This window comes from Chaetodon auriga, chromosome 2 (genome assembly GCF_051107435.1).
Source record: "Chaetodon auriga isolate fChaAug3 chromosome 2, fChaAug3.hap1, whole genome shotgun sequence".
NCBI classification, from domain to species: domain Eukaryota; kingdom Metazoa; phylum Chordata; class Actinopteri; order Chaetodontiformes; family Chaetodontidae; genus Chaetodon; species Chaetodon auriga.
The window spans coordinates 745422-762233 of NC_135075.1; the positions used below are offsets into that span (position 1 = coordinate 745422).

Here is a 16812-nt window from a genome sequence, read left to right on the forward strand (position 1 = left end):
GTGCTGGGCTGTGAGCTCAGGTCCCACTACAGGATGTTGGGCCCTCGTGCCACCCTCATGGTGTCTGTTTCTGACAGTCTGGTCAGAAACATGCACACCAGTAGCCTGCTGTAGATCATTTTGTAGGGCTCTGGCAGTGCTCCTCCTGTTCCTTGCTGGACAAAGGAACAGATACCTGGTTGATTCCCTTCTACGGCCCTGGACAGCTTTCCTTGTGTAATGGCAGGTCTCCTGTTATATCGTCCATGCTGTGCTACCAGTAGTAAAAAGGACACTAATAGAACTCAAAACTAAAGAAGAATCAGTCAGGAAGGATAAGGAGAGAGCAATTGTCTGTGGCCACCACACGCAAAACCATTCCCTTTTTGGGGATTGTGTTGCCTTTTCCTCTCCATTGCACCTGTTGTCACTTTCATTTGCACCAAAGCAGGTGTAATTGAGTCATAATCACTTCTTCCTAAGTGGACAGATTGATATCCCTGAAGTTTAACTGACCTGGTGTTATACTGTGATGATTAAGTGTTCCCTTAATCTTTCTGAGCAGTGTAGTTTGTTGTGTTTTGCTTTTTATATAAACAGCTTTTCCACTGTAACACTTGTTTTGACTCTTTTTATGCACAAAGTTTAAAACATCAGAGCAACTAGGATTGGGTTAACTTGTTCCTACATTAGGTGACAACAGTTAGGTGGTTAGAATCAGATGCCTAGTTGAAATGAAATGCTGTGAACATCTCTGCATTGAAGTGTTCCTTTAATTTTTTTGAGCAGTGTATATTTCATCATTGCTAATATTGCCATTCACATTAATATTGCACATTACTGTAGTTTCTTACTATTAATTTGGTGTCATGGCAGGATGACTGGAGACTCAGTTTACTGTCCAGTCTCACTGGATAGTTCCAGTCAGAAAGTTAGCTCTCACTGAATTTATTTACTCAGTCTGTCTCTGCAGTTGTGTTTGGAGAACCTGTGTGTGTGTGTGTGTGTGTGTGTGTGTGTGTGTGTGTGTGTGTGTGTGTGTGTGTGTGTACACACTTAGTACATGTGGTGGACTTTGCACTTGAGCTTGTGCTGGACATGCAGTGAAAGAGAACAACAGAAAGAACTAAATGTTCTGAAAAGTGAAGAAAATTGATAATGTCAAACAGTGATTGCAGTGAGACAAGGGACACAGATCAAGGACGAGATCAAAGAGAGATATATAGAAAGAGCAGGAGAGAGAGCTGTCTGTGTGTATGAGTATGTGTGTGTGTGTGTGTGTGTGTGTGTGCCTGTCTGTCTGTCTGTCTGTCTGTCTTTCATGCTGATGCTGATGGAAAAATAGGCCTAATATTCCAGTTTATATAAAGCTATACTCAGCAGATCACACTCAGCTAACCTACATTACATCCTCATCTCTCATGTTTACTCATTTCACTCTGACAATCAGCTCTGTCAGGTGGGTGTGTGTGCTGCTGCTGCTGGTTTTCTGTTTATGCCTGACTGTCAGCGCTGTTGATGTGATTCATCAGGATCTGAGGAAACAGCTTTGATCTATTTGTCAGTAACCCCAAAATACAATTCTTATATTTTTGGTTTTTCATTGTTATTAAGTCTGACTAAAACACGTTTTAATACAAGTACACTAGTAATAAAACTGCTGGGTGAGGCAGCACTCCAACTGTGTCTTCAGACTACAAAGATGATGCTCTTTTTTAGGGATATTACTGCATCTGGATGCAAGATCAAGCATAATTCTGAGGTAAATTGTAAAGCAGTTGCAGTAACAGGTTGGTGAGAAACATATAGAGTGCAAATACTATATATATATATGTATATACATATATCTCATTCGTATATCAATATGTACGGAAAGTGGCATATAGTTATGTACATATAATATCAAATCTCAAATAAGTAAGTGTATATAGTTCGAAATGTTCATTGATTATGTCCATGATTTTGCCTATAATGTCCCATTATTGCACATAATGTAACATTATGTTCAGTCAGATAAAAAGTTGTTATGATTGTGGGAGGTTCTGCTGCATAATAACAACATATAATCTAAAATAAGAAACAGTACTCAGAATTCATTGAAACATCAAAACCCAAGATAGTGTAATTCCTAATTCAAGGTTACCTCCTCAACCAGAAAAACAAAATAAAACATAAAAACAAAAAATCAGCTCTCCACTCTGATGAGGCAAGACACTTCAGGCCCCATGGGCCTCTTTAACAGTCATAAACTAACATAATCATCATCATCAATAATATCACTAAACCTTAAAGTCAGTCAGCTTCTATCGATCAACTAGAACCAAACCAACACCCTGATAAGCCACAGCGATGCAAGCAAGGCACAAGTTCAAACATCAGCAAATCCTACTTTTGCAATACACAGTCACATTGCACATGGATGAGTCCTCAAAGGTTAGAGCAATGCTTCTTTAAAGCTTCTTTCACACATAGTTCATGGTAAATTACTGGGATAATCTTTCAGGCACCGCTAACGAACTGTTAGTGTCTGGTGTTTTTGTAAGGTATTAATACTGAACAAGTTTGCAAGACAAGTCGTGTTTTTTAAATAATCTAATTAAATCAGACACATACTTGATACATTAAAAGTAACCTAATCAAATCAAATATGTCATCAGCAGGGTCTTGTAATTGGTTCACTTGCTCCATTTGAGAGTGTCTTACATCAGACGGATGTAGCCTTGTGCTGGTCCCTTCAATGTCACTGCTTTCACTGACAGCACAGCCTTTCCGGCATTTTCCCTGAAATGTTACTAGGTTTAGAGGTGGGAAATTTACTGACCTTAAAGGCAAACTTGCGGGTGATGTTATCCAAAGGTCCCACTCCTCCAATTTGGAAGCTGAGCAGCGGCAAACTGCCTAACACCGTGTCCTCCTTCTCATCTGTGAAGAGGGAAAATGAAAGTGTGAAAACATCCCAGGAAGAATCAGAGAAACAGAATAACAATCCGGTACATGGCTACTACTCCGGTCCAAGCATGAGAATAAAAGCTTCTCTCCTCCCAGCACAGTCTGCTCTCGTGGTGGCAGCTTCCTAGAATAGAAATCCATTATGATCCAAGGGTCCCTGTGATAAGCAGCTGTAATGGCTCACACATTCAGCACTGCAGAAGGGGAGCACCAGTGCATGAAGCATGAAAATTTCAGGAGTTAAAAAATGGATACACTCCTCTCTCTCTGTGACCTCCTACCTCTTATTTCCCAAACATGGCTCTGCAACAACACTGTCTCTACCACTGACTGAGAGTATGTGTGTGTGTGTTGCAGAGAGAGAGGAAGAGAGAGAGAAAGAGGGAGAGAGAGAGCATGCAAAAGAGGGCAAGGGAGCAGGGAGAGAGAGCGAGAGGGAGAAGGAGAGATCTGAGGGAGGGGGAAGGGCTTGTGCAATCATACAATGCGCTGATCTCTGCTCTGTGTGTGTTATTGCGCGAGATAATAATCAGCCCATGTGACTCAGTGTTGCAGGAATCTCGGCCCACAGCCAACTGTACCTGCTGCTTGTCTTCACAAAAGAAGACACACACACACACACACACACACACACACACACATATATGCATGCATGCATAAAGTGACAACAGGTATAAAGACACACTTAGACACTGCCACACTTAGACACTGTAAAACACAGAATTAGACATTTCACATCTCAGACAAGCTGTAATTTGCTAATTTGGGGGTATTTTCACAGGTAAATTACCAAATTAATCATACATTTTTACTTCAAGGATGACTATCTGTCCATTCAGATGGTTTTGGTTTCATTTATCATAATTGTGATGGTACCTCTCACTTTATAAACAGAGATCTGGATTACAGGTGGCTGTGGCTCAGGAGGTAGAGAGGTCGTCCACTTCTCAGAGGATCAGTGGCCTCGGTAATCTGCATGTCAAAGTATTCTTGGGTAACATACCGAACCCCAAATTGTCCTTGATGCAGTGCCATCGTACAAATGTGTGTGTGAATGGGTGAATAGAGACTTGTGTTGTAAAAATGCTTTGAGTGGTCATCAGACCATTAGGACCTCTTTGCAAACATGTTCACCTTGAGTGTTTGCAGGTGTTTGCAATGTATCTTTGAATAACCTTTATATACATAGGTAACAGTTTCTTTGTTATGAAGTTTCTTATCTTTTATCTAATTAAATGATATTATGATGAAACACAATCCCAACAGATTTGGTTGGGCTCATCATCATAACGGAATGTTTATAGTACTTAAATGTGCAATATTTAACATGATTTAAAGTCAGTATATTTTATTAATCATCATAGCAGTCATCATGGCAATCGACACTGAGGATAAATAAAGTAGAACCTTTAATCATTAACAGGAACTTAAACTGGTAGTGACCTGTAAAATATGCATTTTTACAGTGTCAACTCTTGCACTAAAATTCAGTAGGGATGTTGACCAATTACTAAGATCCTCTTTAATTTTCTTATTTTCAATTTCAAACTTGTGTGTCTAACTAAAACTCCCAGGTACTTGATTGCTTTTTGAGACCAGTCAGTGGGGACTATGCGTTTCAGTTTGAGCAATGGGTTGTAATTAAATGTGAATATTTGCATTTTCTTATACTGAGTTTACATTCTGAATGTGGACATCTGGATTACAGATATATAGCAAAACATCATCAGAATACAATGCTACTTTGTGTTACTTGTTACTGACCAAAATTATTGTTAGTATTACTGTCTTCTCTCATTGCTTGTGCCAAAGGTTCTTTTTAAAGTGCAAAAAGGGTTGGTGCAAGGGGGCATCCTCAGAAGTGGATCTTCCTTGTGTGATCACTGAGATGTCCATTTATCTGCATTTATTTTCAGTAGGTTGGACTATTCCAATGGAGTCTTTACTGGCCTAAACAAAAAATCAATTAGGCAACTACAGCTGATTCAAAATGCTGCTGCACAAGTCCTTACAAACACCAGAAAAATGGACCATATTACACCAGTCCTCAGATCACTACATTGGCTTCCTGTGAATCAAAGAATAGACTTCAAAATCTTACTGTTGGTCTACAAAGCATTAAATGGTCTAGGACCGAAATATATTGTAGATTTATTAACTCCATATGAAGTATCCAGACCTCTCAGGTCATCAGGGACAGGTCTATTGTGTGTTCCCAGAATGAGAACCAAACAAAGTGAAGCAGCTTTCAGTTATTATGCTCCTCACCTGTGGAACACTCTCCCTGCACACCTGAGGTCTGCACCAACTGTCAGCTCATTTAAATCAGAGTTGAAAACATTATTATTCGCTACAGCTTTTACTTAAAGTAATCCTTTTAAATGCTAGATTATTGTCTTAAACACTAAATTATTGTCTTTTACTGGCTTCCTTTAATTGTATTTTATTTTTATTTTTCTATTCTCTTCTAATCTCTTTCTTTCTTTCTTTCTTTCTTTGAAATGTATGATTTTAATGTATTTTTATGCTTCTGTAAAGCACTTTGAATTGCCTGGTGTATGAATTGTGCTATACAAATAAATTTGCCTTGCCTTGCCTTGCCTTGCCTTATCTTGCTGTAGGGACAGAATATTTATATAGATTATTTATTTAACAAGGTTTGAATGCGCTTAATTGACTTATCACAAAAAATCAAATTGCTCCAAGACCAAAATGAATATTCCCAGCTAAGTTTTTTTTTAGTTATTATGTGTATTTACTGCAGGGCAATTTATTTAATCATTTTAAAAGTGTGCAACATCAGGCCAACAATCTCATGATTTCCATGAAGACATTGGTCATAATTCTAGTCATGGACATTTTGGAATCTTTCTCTGCCTCGTTCAGTGTGATCTCTGTCCTTTTTGCTCCAGTGTGCACCTCAAGTGATTCTCTGTTCTCAGTTGCAGGTCCACTGGGTAGCCATTCCTTCTCATGTCCTTGGATACTTGTATCATCGTGTCGGGATATCATGTCACGAAACAAAACAAAACAGACACAAACAACAAACAAACAATAGAAGGTTGAAACATTGACGGGTGGCACAATTTCTTCTTCTTCTTCTTCTTCTTCTTCTTCTTCTTATTATTATTATTATTATTATTATATTTGATGTGGTTGCTACTTTGTCCTCCTGCACAGCAGGTGGCAGTATGTAGAGCATTAGCTGTGACATCAAGTGATGACAAGTCATTCACGCCAGTGGCACCAGTAAAGAAAACAAGGAGAAGAAGACATAAATGTCTCACTAAATGGGAGGAGGCTTGTCTGTACTAATGAAGAGTATTGTTGGTCAAAGTCATGCTTTATGTAAAATATGCCACATGGATTTTTGGTCTATCACACAGAGGGAAAGTGACAAATCTGCCAAGCATAAGCATGCTCAAGAGGCGCAGAAACATGCTCCACTAATGACTGTATTAATACTATCTCTCCCATCCATTTCCATACTCACCCTCTCCTACCAATTGTCTCACTTGCCAGTAGCATCTCTCAAACAAGTCAGACATAATGTGAAAGTAATGTGTGCATGTTTATCAAGCAAGACATAAACTTGAACTTAAAGGACTGAATTTGTATAACCTTTGGAGCTTTCCCTCATATAATGCAGAGATGTTCACAGCATTTCATTTCAACCAGGTATCTGATTCTAACCACCTAACTGTTGTCACCTAATGTAGGAACAAGTTAACCCAATCCTAGTTGCTCTGATGTTTTAAACTTTGTGCATAAAAAGAGTCAAAACAAGTGTTACAGTGGAAAAGCTGTTTATATAAAAAGCAAAACACAACAAACTACACTGCTCAGAAAGATTAAGGGAACACTTAATCATCACAGAACAACACCAGGTCAGTTAAACTTCAGGGATATCAATCTGTCCATTTCGGAAGCTCAAGTGATTGTGACTCAATTACACCTGCTTTGGTGCAAATGAAAGTGACAACAGGCGCAATGGAGAGGCAAAAGCAATATAACCCCCTAAAAGAGAATGGTTTTGCATGTGGCAGCTACAGACAATTGCTCTCTCCTTATCCTTCCTGACTGAATCTTCTCTAGTTTTGGGTCAAGTTGCACAGGTAGCCCAGCTCCTCCAGGATGGCACATCCATACATGCTCGATTGGCATTCGCCAGAGAACAACAGAATTTGCAGGTCCGCCATTGGTGCTCTGCTCTCTTCACAGATGAGAGCAGGTTCACACTGAGTACATATGACGGGCATCAAAGAGTCTGGAGATGCTGTGTTGAATGTTATGTTGCCTGTCATATCATCCATCATCACCGGTTTGGCAGTGGGTCAGTGATGATCTTTGGAGGCATATCCTTGGAGGGTCGCACAGACCTCAATGTCATAGCCAGCGGTACCCTGACTACTGGTCCTGGGATGAAATCCTCAGAGCAACTGTCGGAGCTTACACTGGTGCAGTGGGCCCTGGGTTCCTCCTGTTGCAGGACAATGCCTGGCCTCATGTGGCCAGTATGTATAAGCAGTTTCTGGGGGACGAAGGCATTGATGCCATTGACATCAGCCTTCACATTCCCCGACCTAAATCCAATTGAGCACCTCTGGGACATCATGTATCGTGAATCTGAAGCTGCCAAGCACCCTGGAGTTCACCGATGCCCTGATCCAGGTCTGGGAGGAGATCCCCCAGGACACCATCCTTCGACTCATCAGGAGCATGCCTAGATGTTGCTGGGAGTGTATACAGGCACAACGGAACCATACACACTACTGAGTGACATTCTGAGTTGCTGTGATGAAATTCATGCAAGTTGGATCAGCCTGTGATTTAAATTTTTTTATTTTGATTTTTGGTGTGATTTTGAATCCTGTCCTCAATGGGTTGATGATTTTGTTTTCCATTGGCTGATTTTGCTTTCCATGACATCAGTTTGTTGTCAAGAAATTATACAATGTACATCAGTAAGGATTTTCAATTTGAATAATTTGTTTATCATGATCTGATGTGTGATTTCAGTGTTCCTTTTTTTGAGCAGTGTATTTACATTACATTTACAGACTTTCAGGCTGTGAAAATTTATTTACAAATGATTGGCAACATGCCAGGCATTGTAACAATCACGAGAGGGGACAAAGCACAAAGGTACATCACAAGAAAGACACTGCATGGCACTGTCTGCACTGCCTCTGCCTTTCCCTTTCCCCTGTGTGAAAATAAAGAAATTACGGTTATTTACTAAACTTTTCCATCTTTTGTGTCATGTCCTTCTTGTTTACAGCCTCACATGAGAGCAGCTCACACACACACACACACACACACACACACACACACACACACACACACACTTCCCTAAAGATCAGGAGGCAGTCTATAAAATGCGTATTCGTAATTTACATTAAAGTTTATTTATGTTGAAATATATAGTAATATATAGTTTAATATATACATTGAAATACACAGTCATATGTAAATTACATAAAATAGATACTTACTTGTCTAGAGCAGTCTCCTATTTCTAGAAACATTGCCTCTGCCTGAGTCAACAGAGGGCATTTTACTGTCCTCCTACCCAGAGTCATCACTTTTTGGCATTATATACTGTGAATAACTGTAAACTCTCAGATTTTTATGATTTTACGCACGTATGGATGGAGTGATGGCTGGATCTCTACACGGTGGAAGTGAGAGTGGATGCTCCTGTAACTATGGAACATTGGTGCCTTTGGTAACTGTAGACACAAAATAGGGGCTCCTAGAGTTCAGCAGCCATTCTGGATCCAAGCTAGGAGATATAGAGTTCCAACAGGGAAAATGCAGAGGATTTTGCACATACACGGGATTATTTTATATATATATGCACATAATGTGTTTTGGACTAAATTTAATGGACTGGATCAGCTAGACCTTTGCTAATGTCACAAGACAGTTTTTGTTGTACTATTATGGATCAGTGTATTACCATGAAACTTTGTTGGTGAGTTGCCTTAATTTCCTCATTGTTTGTTTGTTTGATGTTTGCCTTCACGGTACCTGCTGTTGTGTAATCCAGTGGGAAAGCTGCTAAGCGATAAGACAGCCTGCTGGTGGGTCATTTTACTGAATGTGCTGCCATTTTATTTGTGGCTTGTTCTTGTTGACTGTGTGTTTTTTTTATTACTGATCTTTTCTGATGTAAGGTGATCTTGAGTACCATGAAATGTGCCATTAAATAAAATGTATACTACAACTACTACTGCTACTAATTGTCATTATATCAAATTATGCAGAATGATTTACTATAACGCCACAGGAAATCATTTCTGCCTGCCTGTGGCATTGGACCTTGAGGCGGTTTTTAGGTTTGGGATTATTGACCACTGAGCTCTCTGAATTTACAGATCAAAAAGGTCTCATTGAGTGTTAGCATTGAGCTTTCTTTTTTAATGCTGCATATCGTTGCTGTCCAATGAAAACCACACATCACTTTTAGCTATTCACTTGCTAGTGAACAGACAGACTCATGTCCCACATGAGCCTGAAAATGGTTAGGTATTAATATCATTATTGTTACCATGTTTGTATCGAACCTTTGATACAAAAACACAACTGAATGTGCTTCACACATTCACATTTAGTTTCTTAAATCAAAAAACATTTTAATTAATGCTGTATTGCGTGTTGTCATTCAATTCTGTGGGTGTCTTTGAAAACTTAGAGATTAAGAAAACACAAAGGCCATACTTAAGTATAGCATGAGTAAAGTAATTAGGATTAAGTCAGCTCAAGCAAAGGATGCAATCTCTAAACTAAATGTGTTCTTCCTTATCTTTTCAAGATTCTCTTCTTCTGCTACGTTTATACGGAGGCGATGAAAACAGAAGACGCAAAAGTGCCGTGTCGTCTTCAATTTTTTATCCTCGTTTAGACGAGCGTTCTCAGCAGGAATTGTTTGTTTATACGAAGACGCAAAAGTGGGCGAATTCGATTGGATATGCATGCCAGGCCGCTAGGTGGTACTGTGATAGAGCGCCTACGACGTGTTGGGGCATCCAAAATTTGACACATGTAATTGTATACACGTCTCTGTTCGCCTATAGTATCAGTATACATTCTATACAATTGTTGAAATGACTCTTGTATGTTGACTACAGCTGCTAGCAAAGCTTGAACATTGGTGGGATCCACATAGTCAGACATATTGTTTGTTGTTGTTTTACCGGCTTGGCGCTTTGAATGTGACGTAAGGTGTAGTTGCTATGCAACGTGACGTGATGTGACGCGACGTGGTTTTGCGCTTCTTGCCGTTTAGACGGAGACGCAACCCGAGTCGTCTTCAAAAATCTGCACTCTGGAAGGCGTCTTCAGATTTTTGCGGTTTCAGACCTCGACGGCGCCGTCGCCGTGTAAACGAAAGGCACTTCCGATAAAATATTTTGTCGTTTTCATTCGCATTCGTCTTCGTATAAACGGGGTCTTCATGAAGAAGGTTTTGCCGAAGGACTTCCAAGCCTTCTGTGATGGGCTTGGCTATGAGTGATGCCCACCACCAACTGAAATCACACAACAGTTCTGTTTATTATTGAGTGTAATTGCATTTTAACTTAATTTTGCGATTTACTGATTTTACACGTTAATAGATTTGTGATTTTTAAAATCAAATCAGTTATTAAGTTCCATTAAAGAGTATTGGCAATTATCTGTGTCTATCCTGATGGTTCCTAAAAACATTAAAAATAAATATAAAGATGTGTGTAAGGTCCATTTTAAAGTTTTTATTTTTATTTATTTTATTTTTTTACATGAAAATGTGGAATTTTGCCAATATTGAGTGTTTCACAACGGTAAAGACAGTCTGTTGTTACATTAGTAACAGTATTTTTAAAACCTGCACTAGTGTATTATCTCAAATAGTTATGCTGTTAATTAGAGATGACCCATAAGTTTGATAAAATGTACACAAATTCATTTGTTTTGGAGGAAAGCCTTACAGTTACTTTCATCTCAGTAACCGGTGGACACGTTATTGCCAGAAGGTAGGTTCTTGTAGTAATTACAGTAGTACAGTGTGCAAAAAAAAAAAAAAGAAAGAAAGAAAGAAAGAAAAAAAAAAGACAATCATGCAAGGAGAAATGATCGTTTAGGTTAAATAATATTAAGTGTTGAGCTGAGCATAGACGATAAGCTCTGATTTCCTTGAACAGATTCAGATCAATGGACGCACGTCAGTGTCGGATAATCAAATCAGCTTTTAACCCGTGGATTCTGCTGATTAACGTGTAAAATAATAGACAAATCTTAGATTAGGCCAGCGTGATATGAGAAACACGTAGGACAGCTTGTTTAGTGGGATATGAACAGGTGATTTTAGGCTCTTAACTAACTGTGGGAAGTCATTATTAAAAAAATGTATGTCCACTTTTCTTTACGACAATCCAAGTCCACTTAAAGTAGCAAACTGTTCAATTATGACTGTGTAAAGACAGACTTTTCATTTGTGGCACTAAATATGTGTATCTATTTTGTATTTTATTTTGTTACTTTCTGAGAAAACCTGTTTTTTTGTTCTCCTGAAAGAAATACTTTTTGGACATACTTGTTTTTCATCGGACAGCGACAATATGCGGATGTTATAATGGTACAATTTCCTCCTTAATGTTCCTTCCACTCCCTGCACTTCAAGCTCTCCCAACTGTTCAAAACATTTTTCCTGAGTCAGACCCATTACGTTTCCACTGACCTCTCACACCATAGCAACAACTCCAACCACTTTACCAAGTTCTTATTGAAGATCTTGTAATTTAATAGGGCTGACCTGAATGTTTGAATACTTCAAAGCATTCACCATTGCCATGGTAACTGACATCCAAACAATGTTTTTTTTGTTTTTTTGTTTTTTTTTTTCCGGAAGAGGAAGGATACTTTGTGTCAGCCGCACTGAAAAAGAGGAAATGACTGATAATGAGCCAAAAAAAAAAAGGAGCTCCTCCTATTTACCATTTGTATCAGATTTTAGTCTAGTCAAAGTAAAAAAAAAAAAAATCTGAAATAGTCTTCGCAATAAAGGTTAGTGTGAAATACGTATGTGTTACATCTTGAAGGATGTAAGGAAAATTTAAGGTAAGAAAAAGGTTCCCCATCCCTGGTCTAAAACATCAACAGGGCCTATATGTTACACCATGTCACACCATCTTACACCAATGTGTAAGCACAAGTTGTGCCTTGGAGGTGCAGAGACAGCCCTGTAAAACACAGCCCAAATGTGCTTTTTCTCCTCCCCTTGTGCCCATTTTTTGGCCGAAGGTCCTTGGTAGCATAGCAGTCGTAGTGGTAAATTGCGCTGTCACATTGCTCCCTCTCTCTAAGCCCTCTTTTCCAAAAACACAGCTGGGCTGGACAGAGATGGGTGGGTGGGGGTGGACCCAAACAACGTGTTCAGAATGAAGAGAGAAACCTCCAGCACATAAGGAAAACAAGAATATATATTTAAAAAACTATAAAACCATGCTTTTAATTACAAATTTGTAAAATGATCACAATCTTAACTTTGATTATTTTGTAACATAGTTACAGAGATAGGAGGTCAAAAGAAACAAAGAATTGTCCCAGCAAGAAAGAAAATAGTGAAGCAGTTAATCCAGAAGGGACGGTTTTGTTGGGTGTTCTACTCTTGTCACAGCATGTCGGTTTATTGCTGGAATCCTGTACAAGGTTATTCAAGGCTGCAATTAGCTCTGAGGTAGAGGACAAACAGGACTAACAACAGAGACATGAGCCACACATAACTGGACATTTACTGTAGGCCACAAAAAGTTCCCTGTTCACATAATACATTGACACTACATTCACAGAATTTTTACAGGCTGGGAAATACACAGCATGGATTTGGATTGTCGAGTGACCTAATCGTGGAAAATACAATGTGCACTTGCAAAACAAATGAAAAATGTTGTATGTTAACTAAAACATCCTTAGTATGTTAATACAAAACTTAATTTAGTTGGCATTACGTCTCCTTCAAAATATATTTTCTGTTGCCAATCAGAAATGTAATTTCTAGGAGACAGGGCTCAAATGTTTCAGTGTCAAGTGCACTTGATGCAGAATACATATGACAAGCTAGAATCAACAGGTGTGTTGCTTTATTTATACTATCTCTGCCATCCATTTTTTTCCCCCCACAACGGGGTGCTGCAAAAATTCCCATATTTTTAAATGACAGTGTTGACAGGTATGGTCTAGGATTAGCAATATTGGAACTGGATCTTGGAATATTAACCAAACATTCTATGGACTGACACAAGTTTAAACCATTCTAAATCAGTAGACTGTCGAGTGCCCAAAGAAAAACAGGTTCTCAAAATAATTTAGAGCCCAGTTGCAAGCACTGTTGTGGTTCAATAACTGTCTAGGGCCAAGGGTCATTCTGTTCTGGACTGGAGAAGAAATTCAAAATCAAAAGGTATTTTGGGGGAAACAATGGCTACAACAGTATTCTCCCCTGTCATACACACTGTGGAGATTAAGTGCAAGTTTTAATCATTTAACCACTCTTCTTTTGGGGTGTAAGCTATGTCAAATGTAAATAATATAGTGTCTTAATTATACTGTTTTCATCTATGTGAAAACAATGTTGTGGAGGAAACTAAATTTCAACAAGGTTATTATTTTTCATTTCTCTGCAGATTCACTGTGTTTAAAGTCTCCCATTCTTTCATCCACTGAAATCAATCTAAATCAAAGGAATCAATAAGTGTAAGTAAGAAATTGTAAAACTGATTGACTGAGTATGTTTTGAAGCCATTTAAAGATACCAAATTCATTCATTCATTCATCTTCTTTACCCACGCATCCCATTTCGGGGTTGCGGGGGGCTGGAGCCTATCCCAGCTAGCAATGGGCGAGAGGCAGGGTACACCCTGAACCAGTCGCCAGCCGATCGCAGGGCTACATACACAGACACACAGACAGACAACTCACACACTCACACCTACGGACAATTTAGAGACCAATTAACCTAATGAGCATGTTTTTGGTCTGTGGGAGGAAGCCGGAGAGCCCGGAGAGAACCCACGCATGCACGGGAAGAACATGCAAACTTCACACAGAAAGGCCCTGCCCGACCCAGGGTTCGAACCAGCAACCTTCTTGCTGTGAGGCACGCGCACTACCTGCTGCGCCACCGTGCCGCCCAGATACCAAATTGATTTGACAAATTGTATGAAATGCAGACAAATAGTTTTGAAGTTTAGGGGTTCTGACAGCAAAAGTGTTATCTCTAAGACAGTTTTTGAAGGAGGAGCATATTGCAGAAGAGTGAATTCTGGGTGTTAAAAGTTTGGCAGCCTGAAATGTGTGCTGTAGGTGCAGTTGAAAAGCCATTAACAGCTTTATATGATGTACAAATAAGCATTGGTAGAACCTGTTTTAAATTTGAAAGGAATCCAGTGCCATGATGCCAAAATAGGGGTAATCAGGTGTCTTCTCCTAGTGCCTGTTGAAAGCCAGGCTGCAGCATTTCGGGCAGGTTATTACTGGGAGAAAATGCTAACTGCTAAAGCAGAGAATTCCAATCAAGATGATGCAATGCATTAATTATGTCTATGTCTGTGAAGAATAAACAGGATTTGTATCTGCAGATATCATAATACACATCTGGAAAATCACTTTACACAACAATCAAAAACATCAGGATCTGCTAACCTGCCTGTTCCTAGTGTTCTCTTCTCCCCTTTCCCTTAGTGTTATGTGTCTGTCTGTCTGTTCCCTTGTCTGTCTCAGCTGGGTCTTCCCTGCACCGAGCTGGCTCCACCCCTCCAGCAGCGCACCTGGAGCATATGAGACTGATTAGGGTTAAGTACTTAAAGAAGACTCAGCATGGCTTGTTGCCGAATTATCCTGATCTCTTCAATGAGCTTCCAGAGCCCGTGTCTAGTGAGTATCTCCAGTCGGTTGCCAGTTGCTGTCTCTGTATCGTTGCACATTTTGGAAGAGGCTTTTCCTTTTTGCCACTCACATGTGCCTCTTTCTTCTCAGTGCCTACCTGCCACATCCAGCCTTTGTTCTGCCTCAACCTCCCTCGTGGGGTTTTGTTTGTTAGTTCCACTCATTGTGAATGTGCATTTTGTTAGTTTTTCTACTCCTTTTGTTTATCATTGTGTTAATAAATTGTTTTCTTTTCTTACTCTTGTCTCCGGTCTGTATCTTGAGTCCAACCACTTCTAAATTAAGGCAAAGCCTAACACTTCTGTTGTTCTTCATTACCTCACCAACATCTCCTCTTCCTGTCTGTTAATTTATCACTTTGTCTCTGTGCTGACTTTTTTTTTTTTTCTGCTTGTCTCATCTTTGGTTATGGAAATGGAAATGGCAGAAAAGGAGAGCTACGGCCATGAGACAAGAGCCAGGCTGTGGCCAAAAGTTTGCTTGGTGGCCCATTAATCTAAATTTGAGAAATGACTCTGATGAGTATGAGCACACATCCAGGTATGCGCGCACATACACAGAAAAAATGTGCACTCTTATTCCAATAATGAATATAGATTCAACAATGTCAGCTGTGGTCATTTGTTTAAGAAGATATTGCAGCACAACATAAGTTTATGACACACAAATCTGATTATTACTGAGGAGCACTGATCTAAATAGTGGTGTAGACTTAGACTGTTTCTTTATTGATCCCAATTTGGGAAATTATTCAGTTGCAATAATAATAATAATAATAATAATAATAATAATAATACATTTTATTTAAAAGCGCCTCTCTAGACACTCAAGGACACTTTACAAAGATAGAGCAAGTATAGTAAAACAACAACTAAAGCTAGACACAGATAAGAGCTATAAAGTTGGACAGTGTAATCAGAGGGAGTATGCTTTCTTGAACAGGTGGGTTTTGAGTCTGGATTTGAAGTGAGGAAGAAAGTCAATGGTATGGATGTCCGGTGGCAGAGAGTTCCAGAGTTGGGGAGCAGAGCGGCTGAAAGCTAAACCTGTTGAAAAAGTGGTTTAGCTTGTTGGCCCTCTCAAGGCTGCCAGCTGCTGGTCTGTCTTTTGCCTTGAGCCTCGTGATCTCCTTCATTCCTGTCCACATATCCTCCACTCCGTTCTGCTGGAATTTGGCCTCCAGCTTCCTCCTGTGGGCACCTCTGGTCTGCCTCAGCTTCTCCCTCAGCTCATGTTGAACACTTAGTTCTTTTTGTCCCCTGACCTGAAAGCTTGTTTGTTCCTGTTTTGCAGACTTTTCAGTTCACTGGTGATCCAGGGCTAGTTGTTGGAAAAGTAGCATACAGTCCGGGTTGGCAATATGGTCCGTTCAGAGAATTTGATGTACTTTGTGACACTTTGTGTACACTCTGTCAAGCTTTTGATGTCCTCCCCATGTGGTTCACACAACACATACCGGTCTGTTGTCTTAAAGCAGTCCTGCAGTGACTCATTAGCCTCCTGAGTCCACCTCCTCACTGTTCTCGTGGACACAGGCTGCCTCTGGACAAGAGGGACATACCGAGGTGTTAACAGCACCAGGCTGTGATTAGCTCAGCATGGGGGGAAGGGCTGTGGCACTGTGTGCATCCTTTGCATGAGGATACAGTAGGTCTAGTGTGGCGTTGTCTCTGGTGGGACAGTTAATAAACTGGTTGAATGTTGGCAGAGTTCTGCCCAAAGTATGATTACAAATGCGTGTGGTTGCTGCGTTTGTAGCTTCGCTACGGTGGAGTGGATGACATCAAGCACTGCTTCCCAGTCAGCCTTCGGATGGATGTACACAGTGATCATGATGGTGGACGTGAACTCCCTAGGCAAATAATAAGGCCACATCCCCATAACTAGCAGCTCAGTGTCCGGGCTACTGAAACGTTCCTTAATGGTAACATGTCCGGGATTACATCACTTCTCATTCAC

At 39.8% G+C, this 16812-nt stretch overlaps 1 protein-coding gene across 4 annotated transcripts in view; it reads right to left on the reverse strand.

The window, feature by feature from the left end:
- The window catches only part of plekha6 (pleckstrin homology domain containing, family A member 6), a 289330-nt gene that overhangs the window by 83317 nt on the left and 189201 nt on the right, over positions 1-16812 (reverse strand). For 3 of the 4 annotated variants that reach the window (XM_076749470.1, XM_076749461.1, XM_076749477.1), the window contains one exon: positions 2801-2901. In XM_076749470.1, the coding sequence (XP_076605585.1) occupies positions 2801-2901 (101 nt within the window). Of the gene's footprint in view, positions 1-2800; positions 3197-16812 lie in introns of those variants that run through there. The other variant, XM_076749494.1, reaches the window with a different exon arrangement.